The 24,704-nt window shown below is 39.2% G+C and overlaps 1 protein-coding gene across 1 annotated transcript in view; it reads right to left on the reverse strand.

Annotated features, from left to right (window-relative positions):
* Positions 1 to 2,244: 2,244 nt before the first annotated feature.
* Positions 2,245 to 24,704, reverse strand: part of colec12 (collectin sub-family member 12) — a 32,009-nt gene continuing 9,549 nt past the window's right edge. The window contains exons 3-10 of the mRNA XM_085377811.1: positions 9,590 to 9,712; positions 7,036 to 7,122; positions 5,852 to 6,895; positions 4,827 to 5,387; positions 3,914 to 4,056; positions 3,676 to 3,785; positions 3,448 to 3,590; positions 2,245 to 2,506 (exon numbers count right to left, since the gene is read on the reverse strand). Of these exons, the coding sequence (XP_085233937.1) occupies positions 2,487 to 2,506; positions 3,448 to 3,590; positions 3,676 to 3,785; positions 3,914 to 4,056; positions 4,827 to 5,387; positions 5,852 to 6,895; positions 7,036 to 7,122; positions 9,590 to 9,712 (2,231 nt within the window). The 3' untranslated portion in view covers positions 2,245 to 2,486. The remainder of the gene's footprint in view (positions 2,507 to 3,447; positions 3,591 to 3,675; positions 3,786 to 3,913; positions 4,057 to 4,826; positions 5,388 to 5,851; positions 6,896 to 7,035; positions 7,123 to 9,589; positions 9,713 to 24,704) is intronic.

Raw genomic sequence — 24,704 nt, forward strand, 5'->3', positions numbered from 1 at the left:
GGTTATACGCTTCTACAGTTTAACACTCCCTGTCGGACTACTGTTCATCCCTGTGTGCTGTCTGCAAACTAGAGAGAATGAATCATAAGTCACCAATTGTCCTTGGCATAGAAAAAAATAACATGTCATCGTCAGGTGATGTCGATCACGTGACAAAATGTGACTGTGAGGCTGCAGCGCGTGAAAATGAGTAACACATAAAGACTTTAATCTTGTAGTTAAGAGGATTTGTGTGGCGTAAGTGAAGCAATAAATGAGTAATTACTAATTTAAGTAATTAACAGTGGTCTAAACTAAACTACATTAACCAATATGTAATTCTAGCACAGATGACATTAACTGCTTGATGTCTACAAACCTTTTAAAATTGAACAGAGACAAGAAAGAAATATTTGAGATATTTATCCAGTTATATTACTGGATATATTATCAGTTTAAAGCAGCGGCATCCAGAATCCCTACACAGAAACAGAAACTTTATCAAATTACCCCAATATTGAAGTCTTCACTGGGTCCTGGTTCCACCCAGGATTACGTTTAAAATCTCTGTTAGTTCATACAACTCTCAGTGGTTTGCTCTTCAAGTACATCTCTGACTTGCTCAGTAAGACCAAGTGGACCTCTCTAGAGAGGTGCAAATCTTTTAACTATTCCCTGAGTTGGACCTAAATGCGCTGAGGGTGCTTTGCATCACTGTTGTCTTGTCCTTTGGACCAAGATGCCTAAAGTCAAGACACAACTGTGTCTATGTTAAAGTTCTGTTTAGTTGATAATTAGTTGTTAATTGCTTTAGGACATTACCGAGATACAGTTTAAAAATGTTTTTATAATGTATGGAAAGCAAAGTTTAATTAAAAGTGTATATATGTGTATATATATATGTATATATATATAAATAAAACTGGCACCAATATTAGCATATATATAATTCAAGTATATTTTTGAAAAAATTATACATTTTAAGAATTTTGTTAGTGCTTAGAACAAGTATATAATCTTAAAAAAGGTATTATTGTCAGTATTTATTATTTTATGCATTTTTCACTTTTTAGACAAAGCATACATATCAAAAAACAAACAAACAAACAAACCCCAAAACATACAAATCTACTTTAGTACATCTGAAATTTTCTATCTGAATATAGACTGAATATTACATTATATAAATCCATTATTTAGTCAATGTGTTGTAATTGTCAATTTATAATATTAGCATGTTATTATTATATTATTAATACAATAGTATGTAGGTTTAGGCAGCATCAGTGATGTTCACACACTCTGTCTAGAGTGTGTGAAATATGTAAGTTTAGCTGTAGTTTAGATTTTTTGTAATATTTTGCTACTTTTTCTCAAAGTACTGATGCTATACTGTTATACACTCGTTTTATTGAAGACAAAATAAAAATGCAAATAAGACATAAATAGCAGATTAGCAGTAATATTTGAAATTTAAAGTCTCTATTTTCCTTCAGTTTTTATGTGTAAACACTTGGCATTTCATGCTAACCAGTCTGCACACATTTACTGAAATATTTTATGGACAACAGTCAGTGATTCCACACAAATTTTTTCCCAATTTTATTGTGTTAAGCATTCTGACCCGATCCATCGGAATGTGGTGATTGAATGAACTCACAGATGAACCTTAAACTGGATTAAACATTGCTATTCAGTCCATAAGATCAACAAAAAAAATTGATTATACAAATTATAATGTTTCGCATATTGCATTTGGCATAATGAAGAAATCATCTGATAATGGATACATTACAAACCATGTGCATATGGATCATGTATATATCAGATTAAGATAATACTGGCAGGTCAAAGTCCAAGAAATACAGTCCTTTGTAAGGCAGCAACACTGCTCACATCAGCAATCAATTCTCCCCCAACCTCCAAAAAAGCACTGAAAAAATTTACTCTACTTTTCTTTCTTTTTGTTAGGTTACAGGTATTTATTGGGGAATGATGACAAGTGGTTGCTCACCATGTTTGTGGGAACTTGTAAACAAATGATAATTCTATGATTCTGTGGAGTATTTTATCGGATACAAAGATTTGAAGTATACTCTGACAGTTTAAATGTGTAAAGACTGAGTAACTGAACAAATCAAACAATATCAAATTCAGTTCCAACCAACTAATTGTCATTTGTAAAATATTATTTACAGATACACATGTACAACTGTGGCTGCATCAGCCTAAATAAATGAAGATACTCATGTTTTTTCAGTACAAAATCGAAATTAATACAACAGTGGAATGGCTCTGTGTTTGCTCTGCCTTTTGCATGGTACTATGTTGTAAAGTGCCTTTAAAGACAAATAAAAGTCCAAGTGTCAGTGATGCTCCACTGGGCTGGCTTTATCAGAGTCTTCTAGTCACGTAGTGCTTCTCCGCATGGCCCTCGTTATAGTGACATCTTCAACCTCTTCACCTTTCTCCTGAAAGGAGACTGATCACTACTTCTTAGATGGATGCTATAAAACTGGAACTTTCACTGTGAAGAGAACAAAAAAATACAACACATTTTGTATCTGTATCTCTGTGTGTGCGCCCAAGATGTTGCATTTACAGTTATAGCTCTCCCAGCGACATTTTGAGGTGTTATTGTATGAAAAAACAGCTATTAATGATGACTAAGCTCCACTTAGCAGGGGATGTTCACTGTTACAGTGCATCCAGAGAGTATTCACAGTGCTTTACTTGCTCCACATTTTGTTACAGCCTTATTATGGGGCGACCGTGGTTCAGGGGGTTGGGGAGCGTATCTGTAACCGGAAGGTCGCCGGTTCGATCCCCAGGCTCTCTGTCCTGGTTGTTGGTCCTTGGGCAAGACACTTTACCCTACTGGTGTTGGCCAGAGGGGCCGATGGCGCAATATGGCAGCCTCGCTTCTGTCAGTCTGCCCCAGGGCAGCTGTGGCTACAACCGTAGCTTGCCTCCACCAGTGTATGAATGCGAGAGTGAATGAATAGTGGCATTGTAAAGCGCTTTGGGTGCCTTGAAAAGCGCTATATAAATCCAATCCATTATTATTATTCTAAAATAGATTAAATTCTTTCTTTGTGTGTGTATATGTCTCTGTGTGTATATCTATATAACTATAAAATAAACTAGACTGTTTATTTTTCTTTTGAAAAACTTAATAAAATATATTAAGGTGATCTTGAATCAGTCCAATTTGAACAGGGGATCATAATTACTGGATCTGTTTAGATAAACAAAACTGCATCAGTCTACAAAAGAACAGCGTAAATGAATGTAGTATAATTTTTTAAGACATTACACATTTGTGACACATTTTAAAAATATACATTTGGAGTTGAATAAACAAACTTGGTCGTCATATGGGCTTTGTTTCCAAAAACACAAATTAAGCAACTATGGAAATACACACAAATAGGAAATTTAAAAGTCCAATATGAAGAAGGTACTAACTGTCAAAGGCATGTTCACAGATGAAACCAATGCGGTCAGTGCAGTAAAAGTCATTCCAGTTGGCCTCATGGATAAGGCCAGCACAGTCCTCGCCGTCTTCGTGACCATGCTTCCAGTTATCAGGTTGGCCAGGCTTCCACTTCCTAAAAACAACCACAAAGACACTTGGTTACACTTTGTTAAAATTGTCCTGTACAGTTAAAATACATACACAAATTTGCAACTCACGTGAAAACTGGTATGGTTCCATCTACCCACTTCCAGACATTTTCCTCCTCTCTGTCACTCAGTCCAAGCCAGAAATATCCTTTTCCTGTGATGGCTTTTTTTACAAATTGCTAGAGGTAGAATAGAAAAGAAGATGTAACAAGAAAAAATGTTTATAATAATGTTTTATGTCAATTTGTGCAATTGTTTAAAATTAGCAATAGCTTTATATGGAATATATGGATGTAATTTAATTTACCTGTTCTTCACTGTTATTGATAATGAGCATATGAGCTGAACGATTAGTACAAAACCGGTTGGCCTCATCAAAGTTGAGCCTCTGTGAACCAGAAGAAAAGTAATAGCAGCTGTCTCCAAAGTTTCTGAATTCACGTGGACAACCTGGAAGAATGAATTACCACATACATGTTATCCAAGAAAACAAAATCACTAGAGATGCTGTTTAGATGGTACAAGGTATCAACATTTACAAAAATGTCCTGGTCTAATTTATCTAATCACTTGATTCTATCCATCCATCCATTCGCTTCCGCTTGTCCTTTTCAGGGTCGCGGGGGGTGCTGGAGCCTATCCCAGCTACCATAGGGTGAGAGGCGGGGTACACCCTGGACAGGTCGCCAGTCTGTCGCAGGGCTAACACACAGGGACAGACAACCATTCGCGCTCACATTCACACCAAAAAATCTAAATTGCCCTGAAGCAATTTAGATTTTTCAGTTAACCTATCCCCACAAAGTGCATGTCTTTGGACTGGGGGAGGAAGCCGGAGTACCCGGGAGAACATGCAAACTCCACACAGAAAGGCTGGAGTGATGCTCAGGCTGGAGTGAACTCAGGACCTTCTTGCTGTGAGGCAACAGTGCTAACCACTGTGCCACCGTGCAAGATTCTATTTTATTTTATTTATTTAGCACCAAATCACAACAACAGTCACCTTAAGGCACTTTATATTGTAAGATAAAGGCCCTACAATACCCTAATACAGAGAAAACCACAACAAATAGACAACCTCCATCAATAAGCACTTGGTGACAGAGGGAAGGAAATACACCCTTCTAATAGGAAGAAACCTCAGAGCGCAGGCTCAGAGAGGGGCAGCCAACTGCCGTGAACGGTTGGGTTTGATGAGAGTGAGACAGGACAAAACTCACCAGGCTTTGGACTTGTGGCAACAGGAGGCTGGACCGACACAGAGCCCTGTGGTTCCTGTACTTGTTTAGAAGGTTGAGATGGTTTGGGAGGTTGAGTGACCGGACGGGGCTGAGTGGGCTGAGGTGGCTTTACAAATATGGGAGTTCCAGGAAGTCCTGGGAGACCGGGAGGACCTGGAGGGCCCATGGGTCCAACAGGCCCACGGGGTCCTTCCATACCTGAAGGTCCTGCTGCTCCTCTGGGCCCTTGTGGCCCGGGCGGTCCTGACATTCCGGAAGGTCCATCCCTCCCAGGAGGCCCTGGAACCCCAGGGTCACCTTTCTCACCAGGGTTTCCAGGTCGACCACTAGGCCCTCTTGGTCCTTTAGGTCCTACAAGACCTTGAGCCCCAACTGAACCTTTTGGACCTGCTGCGCCTGGTGGTCCGGCTGCACCTTGCTGTCCTTTAAGTCCGACGAATCCTGGCATTCCTTTGTCTCCTTTATCACCCTTTTGTCCCGTTTGGCCCATTGGCCCCTGAGGACCCCTATCACCTCTGGGCCCTCTTGGACCTGGTGGGCCTGAAATACGAGCAGATAAGTGAACTATAACTGATAGAACAATGTGTAACAATTAATGTTTACATGCACTGTCACACAAAACATCACACAAATGATTTCTTGTAATCTTATATTTCTTTTCTGGTACAAATGCATACTACAAATCAGAAGAGGTACAATCCTAGTCACTGTCAGAAGTCACAAATAATTCATAAATATGATTCTTCTTAAGACCAGAAGGTTGTAGACGATGTAACTTACCCCAAGAAACTGAAAACTGTTGTACTTATTTATTTAACAAAATGGAAGTGGAAGAAATCTATATATATATTCTTATACTTTTCTATATTAATTAAAAATGTACGAGTTCCATACCTAGAATAATTAAATATACTTGTCATAATTTTCACAAATAATTGGAAAAGGTGCTTTATTTACATATGATGATGAAAAGCTCTAAATCAGGCACGCCAGGTATTCCTCACCTTGTAGGATGGTAAAGTTGGTGATAAGCTGTGTGTGCTTGCTGTCCACTAGCTTCATCTCCTCCATCACCATGGACAAGTTGTTGACTTCTCTGTCCAACCGGGCTGTTAGTTCATCCTGCTGGGCGCGCAGCTCTCTGTTGTCTGCGTTGGCCTGTGTCACACTTCCATTCAGTCCCACTAACAGGTCAGAGTGCTGCATTACTGTCTCAGCACAGGACCTCAGGCCATTCAGCTCGGAACTGATGACACCAAGAATCTGTGCGGCAAAGCTAATGTTTCCAGTCACGCGGTTCATGTCATTCTCGTGTCTGTCTAATCGTGCTTCCATTTTGTCAAACTTAAGCGAGGTGGCATTATCATGGTCTCTCTGGTGGTCCATCATCTCATGCAAGCTCTGGTCATGTCCCTCTGTGAGAGCTGAGGTATTCTGGATTTGGCTGGCTAAAGTGCTGAGCTGAGCTCCCAAGTCATTTAGAGCTTCTTCATTGTTTCTGGCCAAGGCGGAGTTGTTGGCTGCCAAAACCTGAAGGTTCTGAACTTTTTCCTTCAGCCACTCTGTGTCAGCCCGTGTTTGTCTGGCTGTTTGCTGCAGAATCTGATAGTCATTTTTCAGTTTCTGAACTTCCTGTCCTGCATTTTCAATTGTCTTCTGTAGTGTGCTGAGGAGATTGCGCTGCTGGGCCTGCGTGATGTTCAGCGCACTGACATCAACCTGAGTCTGGCTCTGTACTTTGACCTGGCTCTGTATCTCAGACTGGAGCCGTGCAGTGTCCGCCTCAAGGCTGTCAATCATTCCACTGTAAGAGGTCAAGGTCTGCTTGATGCCACGCAGTGAAGCATCATTGTTTTCCATAAAACTCTGCAGTGAGACATGTGCACTTTCCGTATCACCTCCTGTTATCCTAAGTTCATCCAGCCTGTCGCTGTTACTTGTTGCCCTGTTTGCAATGCGCTGTAGTTGATTCTGTAACGCTTCCAGATCTGACTTGAAAGTCTTCATCTCACTAGTGGCATTAACTGACATCACTCCAGCCTGATCATCTGAAAAACAGTCACACACTGTTAATAGGACATACAAATATAGTATAGTGTCAAAGCCAAAACCTACTTTCTTGTACACGTCACTGAAATCTCTGCAGCTTTCGGCATCTATGATATAATCTTGTGTTACTGGAACTTACCTAGTTTCTTTAAGTCTGTCTCCACAGCAATGATCTTGCCTCCATAATTCTGCATGCCCTCTGTCATGTTGTCCATTTTCTCAACCACTAAGAAAAAATGAAAGCGACTGTCTTAAAGTTGAAGATAGATATAGTATATTCTGCAGAAGGGCTTCTTAACAGCAGAGGGCATTGTTACACTCATACTGCTGCAATGAAAAACTGGAAAAGTTAAACGCCACTGATGGGAACATGGGATTGAATGGAGTGAAAAACTTTCCTAACATTTTTCCTCACAAATTCCACTTCATCAGTGTAAATAATGTCAAACACATAATCAATACCACGCCAGCGCTTTACGACTCTGGTTCCACTTTCTCTCTCCTTACATCTGCAGGAAGAGTCTCCTCTCTTCCATGCTTTGTTTTTCTCTCAGCATGTGGGCGTCTAAATACTGAACTGGAAAACACCCTAAGCGTTCACTGTTATCATTCCAGGAGTGACAAAAACATGAAACAATAACATGCACTTGGGACAAACAAAAACAGCTTCAAAGAGCTGTTGGGTAACTGCTGAGAACTGAAGTTTGAAGGTAATCTCCTTTAAATCTGTCTTAGTTTCTCTGAAATGGTCACATGCTTTTCTTTTGGGTGAATCAGAAACACTCTATAAATTTATTCCATTGATAACAGTGAGAAAAATCTAGAATAAACTAGAAACACCTGCAAAACTCCCCACTAATCTTGAACATACCTTCTCATTCACCCCTGTTAATCTTTCCATCCTTTTCACATCCTTATATTGGAAAGGCACTGCGAGTTATATAAGGCTGCTAATTTAAGTAAGTCTTTTAGTAAGTCTGGCTGTCTATTGGGACATGTTATGAGCAAAAGCTAGGCAGTTACCCAAACTGAGATTAACACTGATGAAAGCTGCTGGAGCAAACATTTAAATAAACAATTCTTTAACAGGAATTAAAGCATTAACTTGAAAAATAGCAGCATATCTATAACAAAGTGCATAGAAAAAAAATCATAGAATGCAGAGCTCAGATTGGTTTCTTGCACACTCAAAGTATTTTGGACACTCGCAGCAATTTGTGAGTTAGTCTGTAGTTCACGAGATAACAAATTGCAACCAAGCCATAAAATCTGCTTTGGGCTGTTAAGCCTGGGTAGTCGCTGCACAGTCATCTGGTAGACATTAGAGCCAAGACATCAAACTCACTTGGGCTTGACACTAACACAGATGCAAAGCTGGAAGCCTAAAACAAACCTGACAGCACCTAATTCTGATTTAAATCTAAACTTGTGCAGTAGTTTGGATTAAGTCTTTCCCCATTAGGCAAATATGCCATCCGTTGCCTGTGGAGCAGGTAGGACTGTAGCAGTGTTTCACTCGAGGATACTTTCGGCATATTTTTCTGTGACTGCTTTGGACCACAAATGTGTAAGGCACAGAAAGCATTCCCCGATGATAACGCCTGAAATATGTGGAATTCCTGTCTGTTTCTATTTAATATTATTTCCATTGTTCAAACAGGGAGTAACAGCAGCATGCGTGCAGTAAGGACAGCGCCACACAATCTGTTTCCCATTTAGAGCTGTGGCTAAAGATGTCAAATATGGTGGACAGTAAACAACGGTTTCTGTCAACAGAGTGGTTAATCTTAGGCCAAAGCCTCTGGCTTGACTGTTAGTGATACAACCATTTAATTTTTTATCAAACATCAAAGAAAAAGACGAAGGCAGAGAGAAGCTGTGGGACCATGGGAGTCAGAAGGCAGGGCAGGAGTAAACAAAGGGAAAAAAAACTATAATTGTGCCAAAGTCAGACATCTTAATTCTCTGTCTGTCCAAAGTCTTTCCTGAAGTTGGCCTTATCATCCTTTCTGGACTTTCTAGCAAGATTTTGTGTACTGTATTTTCTGTTTGTTATCGTTCAATCTATTAGACAAAAAAAGGAAAAAAATCAACCAAGTTTATGTGAAGAGAAAGAACTTCATAATAAAATTATACAGAATTTCATTCATACTGATCCCCTCTCACTTTCTGTGAATCACGTCATACTAAACCAGCAAACACACCTACAGGAGTACAATACAGGATTATACATCCAAGGGCAACGGGGCCAGTTGCTATGCCTTTTGACAGTCCAGGGGCTTGTACAAGTAATATCACCACAGCACAGAGGACAGGAACTTAATTCACATGTAAATATAAGGAAATGGCAAGAATATGTTTTTTACATTTACATAATTGGGTGATCTAATATGCCAGTCCGTGGAGGGGTAGTGAAGTAGTGAAGAATTAAATAAGTGTTCCATCATCTGTAGTTAAAGGAAAGTCTATGTATTTGGCTTAGAGCATCAATATTTCTTGGCTTGTAAGAAAGGGTCTAACTGAGCCACTCTGGAAAAACTGAGGTCACCATCTGCCATTCCACTTCAACCCGTTATGCACACATTGTGGGTTCAGTGTTGTCAGGTAAGTTGTTGTGGATGTCAGAAGCTGCAATCCAGCTGAAAACTAGAGTATTTGTTTAAGCAGGCATTTTAACTTCAGTTACGGCTTACCTTTGTATCCGAGGACAGCCACCGCTATAGCGAGCAGGGCACAGAGCACATAGAGGAGTGCGATGGCTGCCCTTAATGCCCAGTCATTTTTGCACTTGGTGCACTCTGTACCCTCCTGAATTCCTGTAACACACAACAGGGTCTGTGTCACAAACCAGTGAACAGTGTACAGCACTGTCTATTTATAGTTTATATATTTTATTCCGGGACAGTTGGCATGGGACACCCATAATGTCGTTGTACATTTACAATAATAATAAAGTGCTATTCTATTCTATTCTATTCTAGGTTGGCTGCAAGCAAGAAGAATAAAATTGCAGTAGTAACCCATACACGCTCCAGCTGAAGAAGGAAGTTCATAAAAACATCCCAAATGTTTTCATATAAAAAGTGAAACCACATGGATTCTTTCTTTTTTACGTCATCACTAAGTTTAGACCTGCGTGTCTGTGGTGGCACACGCTGTGCTTTTCTCAAGTTGAGTATCAATTGAAAACATTTGGCCCCATTAACTGGCAAGAAAACTCACTATGAAACTTTGAAAACACTGCACATGTGTTATCCATATGACTGAGGAACCAATACAAAACACTACTATTCCCCTTCTGTGTCATTGGCAACTAACCTAGAACACTGGGACAGTGAGATTTTTGGTCATTCGTGTCGCAGACGTTTACTTCTGCTTCCTAAAAATCCCCAACACTAAGTGATTTAATGCTAAACATTGTAGGCAGGTTGGTTGCTTGACTTTACTCGAATTGACAAAGTAGCATTTAGTAAGCAGAGATACAAGACAGCTGCCGTGAATTCACAACAGGCCAAAAAGCTCTTAATGGAAGAGGTCAGGTTATCAGGTTATCAGGTTATTTAGGAAAGGAGAATTTATGGAAAATTGTCACACATTCCCGATTTGGATGTTTGCAAACAAAATGTGAAAATCGTGCAATATCACCATCTGCCGTTACAAACAAATCACAGCAGCAGTGTGGATGCAGGGCTTACAGTTCAAACTTTAGTTATAACTAACATCAGGGTTTCTCTAGTTTAATATCATACCATTATCATAACTCATCAATACAACTTAAGCTGCAACAAACTATTATTTAAAAGATGTTGTTAAAAGGTGTCCTGTACATAAGATTCATAAAATGTCATATTGCTATAGATAATCATAAAACAAAGTGGGTCTTCCATTTACTTTCAACATTGGTTCTATTATTTATAAAAACCGTGCACTCACTTAAGCAACTGCTGTGATCACTGAACACAGTGACACTGCTGAAAGATAAGACTGACTGGGGAAGAAAGTGCAGCTATCATACAGACTGTAAGCAAGCTAAATGTTTGGAGAGACTGGCTACCACTTCATTTGAAGGACAAAGGAAGCAGCGGTATGGATAAAGGTCTTAGAGTTCAAACTTCAGGTAGCCAACATCAGGGTTTGTTTACAACCACTCTAATGTCCTGGCTGCTCATCTTTCTTTAGTTATCATTATCGGAACTCATTACTAAAACGCAAACTGTAATAAATTGTTTTATTTTATTTAAATCTGAAATACATTGAAATGGGTCAAAGAACCTCACAGAGCACAACAGCAGTCTTCAAGGCTGTTGACCATGAATAATAACAATAATAAGGACAGAATTGTTTATAGAAACATGTTATACCCACCATGGTCACAGAATACAGTCAGAAAATTTAATCCAAAAGATAACTTGTACAGTTGAGTATATCTATGCTTTAAAGTCAGGGGTAGGCCGGGACCACCAAAAGGGCAGCGAGGGTTTGTCCTTTCTGCTTTGGACCCAGACATCTGTACAAACATCATGTCTGACAAACTAAAGGGGGGGGGGGACCACCATGGAGCTAGACATGGATATGCCGGCCACTGTTGTCCTTATGTGTACCGACAGCCCCATGTGAGTGAATGTGGAGAGCTCCATCAGAGAATCCCCCACTGTCCCTGAAAACACGCTGTTTAAAGTACAGCATCACACCATGTAAACATGCAGCTGTACATCTGCAGGTTCTGGGTTGAAAGCAAGGTAAGTGTAAGGTGATGAATTTCACATACGTTTTTGCATCAATAACTTTTCTCCTGGCTGGATTTCTCCCACAGAAATAGAAAAAAAATGTGTCTGTGACTTTAAAATCTTAAACAAAGACAACAAAAGAGTGTTTTAATTGTTGTGGCAGAAAAATAATTGTGGGGTTTTTTTTTGCAGACTTTTTAGTATCTACACTTAGCATAACAAGAATTTAGCACATACTGTGTATAACCTGGGTTAAAAACCATAACAGCCATGTTCTTCCCCACAGCGACGCTTAGACTGAACTAACATGGAAATTCATTCTGGGCAGAGCAGCTGATGACTTGTTCCAGGGCTGTAACATTTTCCCACTGCTTGTCACTGCCGGGTTTTTTTTTCTAACCTCCAAGAGATTTTGCATAAACAACAATTTTGTGTGATGTGGTCCACACTAACACTTCCAAGGTAGCTAAAAGATTCTTTTACAGAGAATCAAGAAGTAAAATAAACCTACGTTGTTTCTATAACCATTCATCAGACATTTTTGATTGTTTTGACACAGTTTTGTTTTGACCTTGAAATGTGCTAAGGTGAACAAGTGAAAGGTAGTCAGAATCTCTGACATTACACTTATACTGTTTGATGTCAATCAAAGTACATTACAACAAAGTTTGATAATTTAATTTACCATATGGAGTATTTTAAGAAAAAAAAAGCTCACTCAAGTCCTCTCTTTATGTACATGCAGACAGCAAATCTACTTCTGTACCTCATTAGTCAGCACATGCATTTTGTTTTATATTCATAGGACCACTGTGACTGAAACATAAATATGATGACATATGTCATGAGTTGACTTAAAAGGGACTGTTACACCAAAGGCCTGGTGCAGAATGCCGAGAACCGTTGAGGCATGGTGAGAGCTGAGAAGCAGGAGAGCAGCCAGATTCCTCATCAGCAACCTGGACTTGAGCCAAATAATCCCCACAAGGCAAATAAATGTCATAAAATGCTACAAAGAGCAGAGGTATAGTGGAGGATACTGCAACTTACATTTTATTGATGTCAAATGAAAACCTTGTGCTTCCAGTCTGTTTTTTGTGGTTTGTCCTTTTGAATGAAGACAAAAAGAAATATATTTCTAGAAAAATGCAAGACTACTTGTGTCTTATCTGGAGAACCAGAGCTAGCAGTGTTGCTCTACAAGGATGGCACTCCTTTGTGTCTCTAGCTCAGGAAACAAGGACTAGCAGGGAACGTGCTGCAGATATTGAAAAATTCAGCATTTTAGAATTGCAGCTGCTGGTATAAACATTGCTAACATGAGTATTAAGCTCTACACTTCCCCATGGAGTATTTCTCTGCAGGATTGACTGCAGTTTTTTATATTGAATACTAAAATGAATGCTAAGCCATCAGATTATTTAGGCAGATCCTGTGGGTCCTGTAGTATGCAGGATGGCGTCTCTATGCATCGAGCTTTTTCTAGTGTATTTTGTTCCCTTTTGGAGATCTGGGATATGGAGAGTATGGAGCCTGGGTCATTGTTCCGAACTGTTGTCTCCCCTGTTGTGGGATACTGCTGCCATTTCAGAGTCCTATCGCTGTCAGCGTGGATGAGAGGCTTGGTCAAAGTAGCATCTGCATGGATGCCAGAATCCAAGGTTTCCCAGCATATCGTGTCATTGTAATGATAAGATCAGTGATGTTAAATTGACCTGTGAGTGCTTTTAAAGTTGCCGGTGATACTTAGGAGAAGTTATGCTCTGTTATGAGTCAGTTTTATCTTTGGCAAATCCTTTATTGTTGCCATCAAAGTAGAAGAAAGACAGAGGATGCGGATTAGGAGACAGAGGGAAAAACAGACTGAAAGATGAAGCATTCCACTGTGGTGTCTCTAAAACAGCTGTACTTCATCTGGACTCTAAGCCAGTCAAAGAAAAAAATTCCCCAGTTCCTTATACCTGACATTAGACTTGCTTGCAAGCCCTCCCTCCCTCCTGCGTAGCAGTGGAAATTTCCATAGCAACACAAAGAAAGCCTGTGCAGGTCAGAGCCTTTTATACAGTAGCTGTGGATGGCTATCACATTAATTCTTTGATTTTGCCTTGTGTTTTGTATATAAGTGGAAAATGATGATAAGCCAAAACCCAGATTAGTCACACAGAACTTTTCTTCCCCACCTGAATGGAGTCTGACACTTTCTAATCCTGTCAATACAGCATGTTCACATTTCCTAAGGAAACGCAAATATTATTCTTTTAAATGGTAAACCCCCATGATATCTGTCTGTCTACAGCTGTAAACTGTAGATCTATAAACCGTCATAACTTTACTTAGATATATTTGTGGATCGAGTTCAAGTTTGTGATTTCCATAATCATTCTTGGACTTGTCTTTTTACAATCTGGTTTGGAAATTCAACAAACTGAGTAGATAAACAAAAAACACGCAGTTTATCAAACAAACATGTACCACAGTGGGCCAAGGAGGATGAAGCAATCCATTTAATAACTGCCGAGTTATTTCAGCACAGCGAGAAGAGGTGGATTGAATACATCAAAGCAAACGACACTTTTATCTTGCCGGTGGAGTTTGGGTTTAAAGAACTTGATTATGTTTCTCCTGATGCCATTTTTAGGACCATGTTAAACAGTTAAACCCTGAGCAGGTTTTGCAAGTTGAACCGATGTCCTTACATCTCACTCCGGCTCCTGCAGCTAACAGTCGCCAACAGGAATGTTAAAAAGTAAGCAGCACTACGCCACAGGGGAAGCTACCACTGAGACAAATTACCTAGACATTAGGCACCTTGAACTACCGAGCTAGCTTAGCCAGCCTGCTGGGCTCTCTCTCTCTCTCTCATGTTAGAGATGGCACGTTACCACTTTTTTATGTCCGATACCGATATCATAAATTTGTATATCTGCCGATACCGATATAAATCCGATATAGCGTATTTTATAATCAATAAAATGTTTTTTTTAAATATCTTGCTACATTTTGTATAAGTTCATAATCAAGTTTAAAAAAACAAAACAAATCTAAAGCTATTCTGTTATACTTGTATGCAAAAAATACACTGCACCCAAAATATTTCATAGTTCAGCAATACTTATCAATCTAATAAACTTAAACCTACACCATCCTTCCTATTCTGGTATTTTAAAGAGTACTTCGCGGAAATATTAAGCAACCTAACTAGTAGGGTTGCCAACTCCCAGCAAAAAAAACCAAACAAAAAAACATAGGGAACCACCCTCCACCTCATAATGCTTAATTGACGTAATCAACTTTAATTTAATACACGTGTAAAAAAAAAAATGCACAGAAATCAATAATTTTTCCACAATAATTAAATAGATTCAACATCTTCAACAGAATTGCAGACTGCACACATGGTATCTTCCCAAAGGAAAAAGTACTATAGCTTACTAGGTTATAAATTATAAAGTTCCTATACTGTATACAATAATGGATTTCTATACATTTTACATCAGATGAAAACTTGTTTAAAAATCAGATATTTATTTATTAAAAGCTAGACATGAGAATAAGAAAGGAAAGTATGTCTTTGTGCCCCCCTTTCCCTGTTAATGCCCTACCTGGCCCCCTGGCAAAACTTTGCTAGACCCGCCCCTGCACAGTTACCAGCTGTCAGCTACGCAGTGGCGTGTCCAGCAGGGTGGCCCTGGGGGGGCCCCAACCAGACTGGCCACCCCGGGTGCCACCCCGAAGCTAAAACAATAAAATTAAATCAAATATCAAATGTACGATTATGTTTTCACAGTGAAGCTCAGATATTCGAATGTAAGTGAATGCAGCCTCGGCTTCTGCACTATGAGCATCACGTTAGCAAAGGAAGGAGAAAGACAGAAAACAATTTTTCGATGAAAGAAAATGAGGAGAGAATAAATGTCCCGGTAAGTAATATTAAGTTTGTTGAGTTTTGTAAACTTCTGTGACATTAGAATACCAAGGAAAAAATAACACTTAGAGAATTATTGCAACCGTCTAATATTTCAGACAGTAGGCTACTGGGGGGAGCTAGCATAAGTCGTAGCCTATTTTAGCTAAATGTTTGCTAGCATAGCATGAGTCATAAGATATAATCCAAGTCTAACATTGCTTTATGGAGCTGCAGATTTGGTTGCAGGTTAACATAGCTGGACTGGCTATCGGGCATACCGGGCATTTGCCCAGTGGCTGATGACTTATTTATAAATTTTTTTTGTAACGGCATGAACAATGAGAGGTGGTGGATTGGCCAGATGCTGGCCGATGTGAAAAAATAACTCAGTTGTTTGGTGGTGGCTATGGCGGAGCTTCCACAGAGGCCAGCAGGTGGATGAGGGAAGGGGAGGCAGGAGGAGGAGAGACCCGAGGCGGCCGCCAGTCCGAGTGTCAGGTGAACTGAACTTCAGGTAAGAACTTATGACCTGCAGTCTATCTGGGTCAGATATAAAACAAATTTAGGTGGAGTTTATTTTCGTTGTGCTGACTTTTTACAGTCAGTTACAATAACTCGTACTGCGTACTGGCTAGCATGACAGAGTTTCTATACAGCTGAGTGGGTGCTATGATGTTACTGATAGTGAACTTTGTTTTATTCATAAGGTTAGTTAGTAGACTTGTCAACCACTCCTTAAAAAATGGAATGGTCCCTCATTCAGAGAAAATATTACACGTTTCATATTGAGCTGTAAGGAACACAGTTTATTCCAGGCTTAAGCTAAAATGGAAAAAGACACAAAGCTGGATTTATTCTGCGTCTTCACGCTGTCAGCTGCCTCTTCTTCTCTCATTCTCTCTCCTCCCTTTCCTGTTGCTACTTCAATCATGAAACTGATCGATGATCAGCTGATCGGCTTTTCCCTCTTGTTTATTTATCGTCCACTTTGCGCCAGAAAAAGGAAACCAGCGGATGTCGTGCTAAACAACAGCAGCACATTTAAGCTTGATCAGCTGTTGTTAGAATTTATTTAATATTAATTTCTATCAGCTGATGTTTGCTGGAGCCACAGCTGTAAAGCTGCTGGTCATGATGTCGGTTTGGATATGTGGTGAGAGGGAAACATGAAGATGAAACCAGGAGATGTCCTTACTGAATCATCAGAGCTGAACAGGTGATGGAGAAACAGGTTTACCTTTTAGGTGACATGAATGAGTTGAAGGGAAGTTATGAACTGTTTCTGAGAGACAAACAACACCAGGATCCTTTTCTAAGTAGCTGACAACTGGTAACTGTGCAGGGGCGGGTCTAGGAAAGTTTTGTCAGGGGGCCAGGTAGGGCATTAACAGGGAGAGGGGGGCACAAATAAATACTTTCCTTTCTTATTCTCATTTAAAATATCTAGCTTTTGTTAAATAATTATCTGAATCTTGCGAACAAAGTTTTTATCTGACGTAAAATGTATAGAAATCATACATATACCAACAAGACAGTGTACATCACTGTCACAACAGCATTTGTTTTCATTCAAAGGCTTCATGGCTTTAATACCTGGTGGGCCGGTCTTTAATCAAAATGCCCGGGCCGATTTTTTGTCCCAGTCCAGCCCAGCAGGTTAATACTGGCAGTGTCACCATGCCAGCTGACTGTATTTCATCATCAGCCAGTGTTCTTTATACATCAGTATTACCAAAGTTTATCATAAGGCAGCATAGAAAGTATTTACTTGCTTCCAGGTTTTATTCAAATGTTAGTCTTTTCATTTGTTTCCCCACTTTTTTCCTGTTTCAAAATCAAACACCAGTTTGTGAGAAGATTATCTTCTTTTTTAATAGGCAGATAAAGTTTTGCATTGGCTAATTTGACAATTGTATGTTAAAAATGTTCGTATTTTAATATTAAAAAATGTTTTTGCCCATAACATATGTGCACTATATGTCAGTAAAAATACTATGCAAATATTGCTGTCCTTGAATGCTGAATAAACACTGACAAAGCACTGATTGTATCTCTTGTACTTTATCAACGCAGTACCTAAAAAGTTTGCACCGTAGTGGATAAAATCTCATTCTAATAAGAGTTAAAAGTGCATTCGGTTATTAGGTTTATAGGGTTATTGAATTATGGTTGGTAGATTTTTGTTTTTTTAACATTATCTGTGCCCCTACCTGGCCCCCCCAACAAAAACTTTCTAGACACGCCACTGCAGCTACGTAGAAAAGGATCCTGGTGTAGAAAGTAATATTAAATAAATTCTAACAACTGCTTATCAAGCTTAACCATTCTGCTGTTGTTTATCCGCTGCTTTCTTCTTTCTGGCGCAAAGTGAGTGATTTTATTTAACTTTACAGTGTCATAAATCCACTTTAAATTGAGCCCCAGGTTCTCTCTAGCACATCTGGGCCTTGTTACAGTGGAGCCAAATCAAAGGATGCATGCAAACATTTGATACATCATTCCTTCGTGCCAAGCAAGTAGCTAAGTTCTAAACTTTGCTTTCAGTGGACTATGTGGAGTGTTTTTATAAGAAACCTTCCCACTGGTATTCACTTCCTTTTCATGATGAGTAAGGAGTTAAGAGTGTTACAGTTAGGAGAGATCTGTATGTTGTTAAATAACATATAGAGCAGCGGTCCCCAACCCCCGGGCCTCGGACCGGTACCGGTCCGTGAGTCGTTTGGTACCGGGCCACGAGAGTTGAGGCTCAGGTGTGAAATGTATAGTTTTCAGGGTTTTTATCAGTTTTCAGCGTTATTTTGTTATCGTTTTTATCGTTTACTCGGTTTTCCTGGGTCTTTTCACGTGTGTTATGAATAAATCTTCTTTTTTTCGGTACCGGTACTAGTTTTATTTTGTTGTATTTATCCGCGACACATTAAAGGCCGGTCCGTGAAAATATTGTCGGGCATAAACCGGTCCGTGGCGCAAAAAAGGTTAGGGACCGCTGGGGTAGAGGACTGCATGTCTGAACAGGATAACATGCACATGTTTTACACACACACACACACACACACACACACACACACACACACACACACACACACACACACACACTAGTTAAAGCTGAAAAAACTGTATATTGTACTCATAAGGCTTTGGCCAAAGACAATAATACAAACACTCCACTGGGATATACAATGTGGACGGGTGACTCAAACACATCCTCTCTTCAGAATGCCATCAACCTTTGTCTTACACAACAGAGGCCTCCTCATTCTAGTTTCAATTTTAGCTAGTGAGATTTAATGGTGAAAATATAACAAATCCAAGTATTACTTACAGATGTTTAATATCATGTTTTCATATCTTGAACGTGTAATCGGGGGTATTTCATTTGACAAAAAAGAATAAACAAAACATTAATGACCATCAATCCATCAATTACTATTATGACTAATTTTTCAGACTCTCTTGCTTGCTTGACTTATGCAACAACAACAAAAGAACAACACAATTTCATGCAAAATTATCTCCTTAATGAGTCTTTCCTAATGCCACCAGCTGCTTTATAAAAACAAACATTAATTTCTGCCTGCAACATTTGTTTACCTAAAAGCCCTTTGAGTACTTAGTTCCAGTAAGATTTCATAACAACACAGAGCGAGTAAAACAAAAAATTGGAGCTACTGAAGGAATTGTGCAAACTGTGAAAAGGAATAGAACTGAGCTTGTTTTTTAGGGGAAACTTTATGATGCATTTCTCATTTTGAGCACTCCTCTGTGTTTTTATTTCCAACTGGTAGAGGGGAAAAAAGAAAAAAAAAAAACGGTTAGCTGGCCTATCAAAGACAATCGCAGATCCAAGATGGAGTTGATTAACCCCCAGTTTTGTCATTCCATCTGTGCTTGGTTAAAGAAAGACAGACTATGACAAATGGGTCATATATTGTAATCCTAAGACATACATTTAAGTGTGCATGTGTGCCTCGTAAACAAAGCTGGGCCACTGTATTGTTCATACTTTGTGTGGCTGTGACCAAAAAGCCTTTCTGTTCTAGTCAGCAGTTTCCATTTAAATCCAGGCCAATAGTGTATGATGGGATGAGGAGATATGTAGGTAGAGTCACATCTGCTGCCACAATATACAGTGGAAGAAATGCCAACTGCTGGCTGTGTTATAAAATACAGGGTATGAGGTAGGTCCACTACGAGCTGGCAAGCAGAGGCAGTGCTCACAGGCAGGGCTTTTTAACATAACTGGGAGTTAATATTACCGGGGACTGCTGTAAAGTGCAACTCAAACAGCACCTGCAACCACAGGCGCATGCAAGTATGTATTTTCATACACATTAAGTGCTTATAAACGTTTGATATCCCAGTTCCCCAGAACTGGCATAAAACCATTAATTACAATGAGAAAGATTTGCTGTTTTCTTGTGCAGAGGGGCACAAGAAAACATATATTTAGTACAGCCAGATAAAGTATTATTACACAAATAAACACAGACATTTTTGAAACTACATCACGAGTAAAGCTCTAAAGAGAGACACGTTAAATTCCAGGCAGTAGTCTATTAATGTATAAAACACAAACTTTTCATCCTTTTAAGCTTCTTCTTATTTTAAAACAGATATCCATCCATCCATTTTCTTACGTTTATCCAATTCAGAGTTACAGTTGGGTTGTCATAAGGGGAAAAAAAGGCAGGGTATACCTTCACAGGGATAACATAGGGAGAAAGACAACCATTCACACTCACATTCACACCTACAGCCACATTAGTGTCACCAATTCACCTAATGTGCGTATTTTTGGACTGTGGGAGGAAGCTGAAGTACAGAGAGAACATGAAACATGAAAATCCCACAAAGAAAGGCCCCAGCCAGCCGGTAAAACAGGCATGCATGAATTTGAAAAACAAAACAAAACAAAAAAACAGAACAAAAACCCAAAAAGCAAAACATAGAGAACCCATAAACAATTTTTATTGGCCTGTGAGCAGTACAACAGACCCCCTGGTCTCTCCTGATCATGTTCCAGTGTTGGCATGTTGGAATGAGTTAATGTCAAGTTAAACAGTACCCTGGAAAAGTTAGACCACTTAGTATCAGTTCTTGATGAAAGTCAATGGAATTCAACCAATTATAATGGTCAATAATTTTATTATAGTTGTTTTAAATTTAAACAGCAAATGATAGTGTATTAAACACACTAGTGGTGCATAAAGTCAAACCAACCTTTTAGCAGGTATAATTATCTCCAACAAATGAAGGTAAGTAGTGTGAAACACTTGTGGAAACATTTAGCTAAAATAGGCTATGACAAAAGCTTTGCATTTAACCTACATATATATAATTAAATCAAACAGGAACTTCTAGCGAATCATTTCAATCATCACACTCCATGTTTTTTCTGCAGCTTAATAATATACTAAAAATCTGAACAGTTTCAGGCAGGAACACAAAACTGAGCTAGGAAGCGATGTGTGAATTGGCAGGTTACCCATCTGCATCGTGTCGCCAGAACAGCAAATCAGTCAGAGTGAAATCGAAACACAAGGCTTTCATGTGTTTTTATAGAGTGGAGGCTTGCGCCTTAGCTTCTGCTTTTGCAACAGAGTCAAAACATATTTGAGCAGCAGATAAAAGCAAAACACCATTCAGACACATAGCTGTTTATATATAATGAGCCAAATTTTGTCTCTCTAAGAAGTATTTCCGCTTCTGACAGATTCCTTTGGCACTCTTGAGATAAAACAATGGTTTTTAGGTTGAAAAACAATTTCTTCAAGCATAATAAAAGGACCAATATTAGCTAATCACATCATACGTGGGGTTAATGCTATTTTCAAATTCTTGCCAATTATATTACTCTATCTGCCAGAAAAGAAATAACATAAACAGCCACTCACTTTCAGCATCCCTGATGCAAACAATACATTATGAAGGAACATTGAAAATTAGTTTTAATCACTTTGTCCCACAATAAAAATCCTTGCAAAAGCAAGAACAGCTTGTATGCATGAACATAAAGTAATGTAAGATTCAAGTGCATACATTTGGCCTGTAGTCAATGGTTTTGGTATAATTGAGCCCTCTAGCCCACAGAAATCAGTTAGTGTTGAGTTGTTCTGTGTACTTTGAGGTGACAGTCCTTCATATATTCTGCCAATACATGAAACAAACAAACAAAAAAAACAACAAGAATAAAAGAATTGACCATATCAGTGAGCCCCTCAACCTTTAATGTTCAAAGTGCTTCATTCACTAGATGCTACTAAAGAAAGCACCTTTTTTTAAACTTTGGAAACCTCCATGTACGAATGTGCCATATCTATAATCTCATTATGCCTCAAGAACCACGCAATTTTCCTATTACCAGGAAAGCATGCTGTGCTCGTTGGTAAAATGTGGATTGCATAAGTGTGATCAATATCAAACATTTCTTTAATTGTAACCATGTTATTCAGAGAAAATTGTTTTTATGATGGCTCCCATAGTGGAGCCTCACGGAGAACTGTCTGTGTCTTGGATGACATTCATGGAGTTCACTCACAAAGCCCCACGGATCTCAAATTCACCACAAGAACATGACCTCAATTAAACTGAGACATATTTTGTCAAGAAGGTTACGAATCTTTCATTGCGTTCTCGTTTCAGTCCAAACCTGCTATACTCGCATTTTGACTTGAGCGCTGGAGTTAACTCCACACACCATCTGTGCAGCTGGATTTTTGTGTGGTCATGCCGGCTGGGTGGCCCAGCGTGGAAGCACTTACTGAATCAGCTACAATCATCACCCAGCCTGATGGTCATAACCCTAAGTCTGTCTGAGGTGGTGCTACACTCTATCCCATCGCCACAAAGCACTTTCTTTCAAGCTTCATCGCCAAGTAGAGCCAATAAAACCACACAGCGTGGACTGAGCAGGCTGTCCAGCCAAGTCTGGCTTTACTTGTGGGGAAAGATGCTGACCACAGAGACGATGGTATCTAACTATTTGTTAAGCAGCTGCAGTTTTAATGTGATCCATATCAAAGTAGTTATTTAATGCAATATAGCTTTTAATCTGAAGATGCCAATACATTTCATTTCTCACTAGTCTGATCATTCAGACAGCTTTTACTGTATCTAATAAGATGTGGTATGTCACCACAAAGACACAGAATAAAGAGCTCTCAATCATTCACATATGTCGTGGACTCTTTGATGGCTGATTAGGCAATTTGAAACTACAAAAACTAAACATCAGATTTTTTGATGTTTTTGTCACTGATGCAAAATAGCGCCATGAATTAATGAAGAAAATTTAAGATCTGATTTCACTGCATTCCTTCCCAGAAACAGTGCACCTATTACTCTGGTCCACATTTCTCAGAAGTAAATTAGCAGCTGCTATTTGTTTTATGTCAAATGCATCGAATTAAAAAAATGCATGCAGTGTGTCACAGGGCCACAAAATTATTTCAGCTTTAATCACAAACATGACATGATTCCCACAATTAAATAAACATGATCTACTGATTTAAAAAACACTGCTCGAACGCAAAGCTAATCTAACGCTATTGCTCCCTAAGCCACTACCTGACCACATACCTGCATCTGCCAATCTAAGCTGTTCCCTGTGCTGCAAAGTTTCTTGGATAAAGTTTGAATCAGTATCATTATCTTAAAAGACAACAGATAACAGACCGTCAAAACAAAAATCAAATGTCTGGCACAGTTGAAGGCAAAGAGCTTGTTCCTAAAGGTTGCTTATCTATTGTTTGGAAATATTTCAAATTTAGGGAAAGTGATGTTAACCCAGAACGAATCATATGCAAAGATTGTTGTATAGTGGCGCCTGCATTGCAAAGCTGCACAATTAACTTATTCAAATGCCTGCAAAATCACCATTAGCTGCAGTAGAATATACTGTAGGTCAAGAAATGGTTGCTAATGTGAGTCACCCAACATTAAGTCAGTCTCAAAGGTGAGCCTGTACTGCACATTGGATACATCTATCCATTTTACAAAGACAAAATACTATCACATTCTATTTGGCCAAAAATATGTGTCCAATAAACATGGTGAGTAATGAAAGCTTTATTTTTCCACAGTGCCAACACCTACACTGTGTGCGAAACACACTGCAGTGGAGACAGAGAGGGATCTCACAGCAGTGAGGACCTGTTTTGTTTACATCAATCATGGAGGCAGAATAAATGGTCTGAAGTATATTCTGTTTCTTGGCGCTTGGGTAATGTGAACAAACACCTTGTTTTTACTTATAGTACTTACACTATTACTTAACATCTTACTACTTTTTCTTCAAGATGCACTGAATTTCGGTGTAAAGGGAAGACCAGTATTTTTTGGATGCAAAGATGTGTACATTAGGGGAAATATAGCACAGGCCAGATGTAAAAATTATGTTGAGTTGATGTGACAAAGCAATAAAAACATCTTTGTCACTGATATCAGTGAATAATCATGATAAAATATCCTGATCTCAGTCTTTTAAATCTTTCAAGTATTTGCATGCTTTGAAAGTTTCTTTTACACTTTAAGCCCCAGAAAGGAAATTAATTCAGTGAGTCAGTGTCTCCAAACTCCAAACTTGACTAATGCTAAACTATTCACTGACTCTGACTATTTGTAAGAAAATCTGATTTACAGGAGTGTGGGTGAAAAACACTGAAGTATTGTACTGAACTACGTGTATTCAGTCCTGCATAGTAATGCTCAGGGTGACTGGGCAGTTCTGATTTTCCTTTGCAGCAGATGCACCGATGTGAATACACAAATGCATACTTGACACAGTCATTTAAAAGACATGAGAGCTGAGTAACTGGAAAAATTACATAACCTACTTTTCTGGATAAAATGCAGACATTTTAAGCCATCAAAATGAAAGTATTAAGGCATAAACAAGAAAAACACTTAGCTCTGTGCTGGACTGGGGCCAATGTAAGCATAGCCAGAGCAACAAGAGTCCCTGAGCCAGGTCTGCGAGTCAGACAGCGAGCAGCGAGGTGATTCACGGCAACGCAATGACAAACGCACAGTTTCAGTGAAGCTTTCTGCTGTTTTTCAAAGAGAGGAAGCAGATAAGTTTATGTTGGCCATCACTGGGGCCAGAAGACTTTCATTAAGTGTAACGCTGATGCTGAGACATATACACAAGTTCTTCATCCAGCCCGTCTGAGACTG

Source organism: Diplotaxodon limnothrissa, linkage group LG18 (assembly GCF_057381915.1).
Source record: "Diplotaxodon limnothrissa isolate DT_005_m linkage group LG18, D_limnothrissa_male_GT1.1, whole genome shotgun sequence".
NCBI lineage: Eukaryota > Metazoa > Chordata > Actinopteri > Cichliformes > Cichlidae > Diplotaxodon > Diplotaxodon limnothrissa.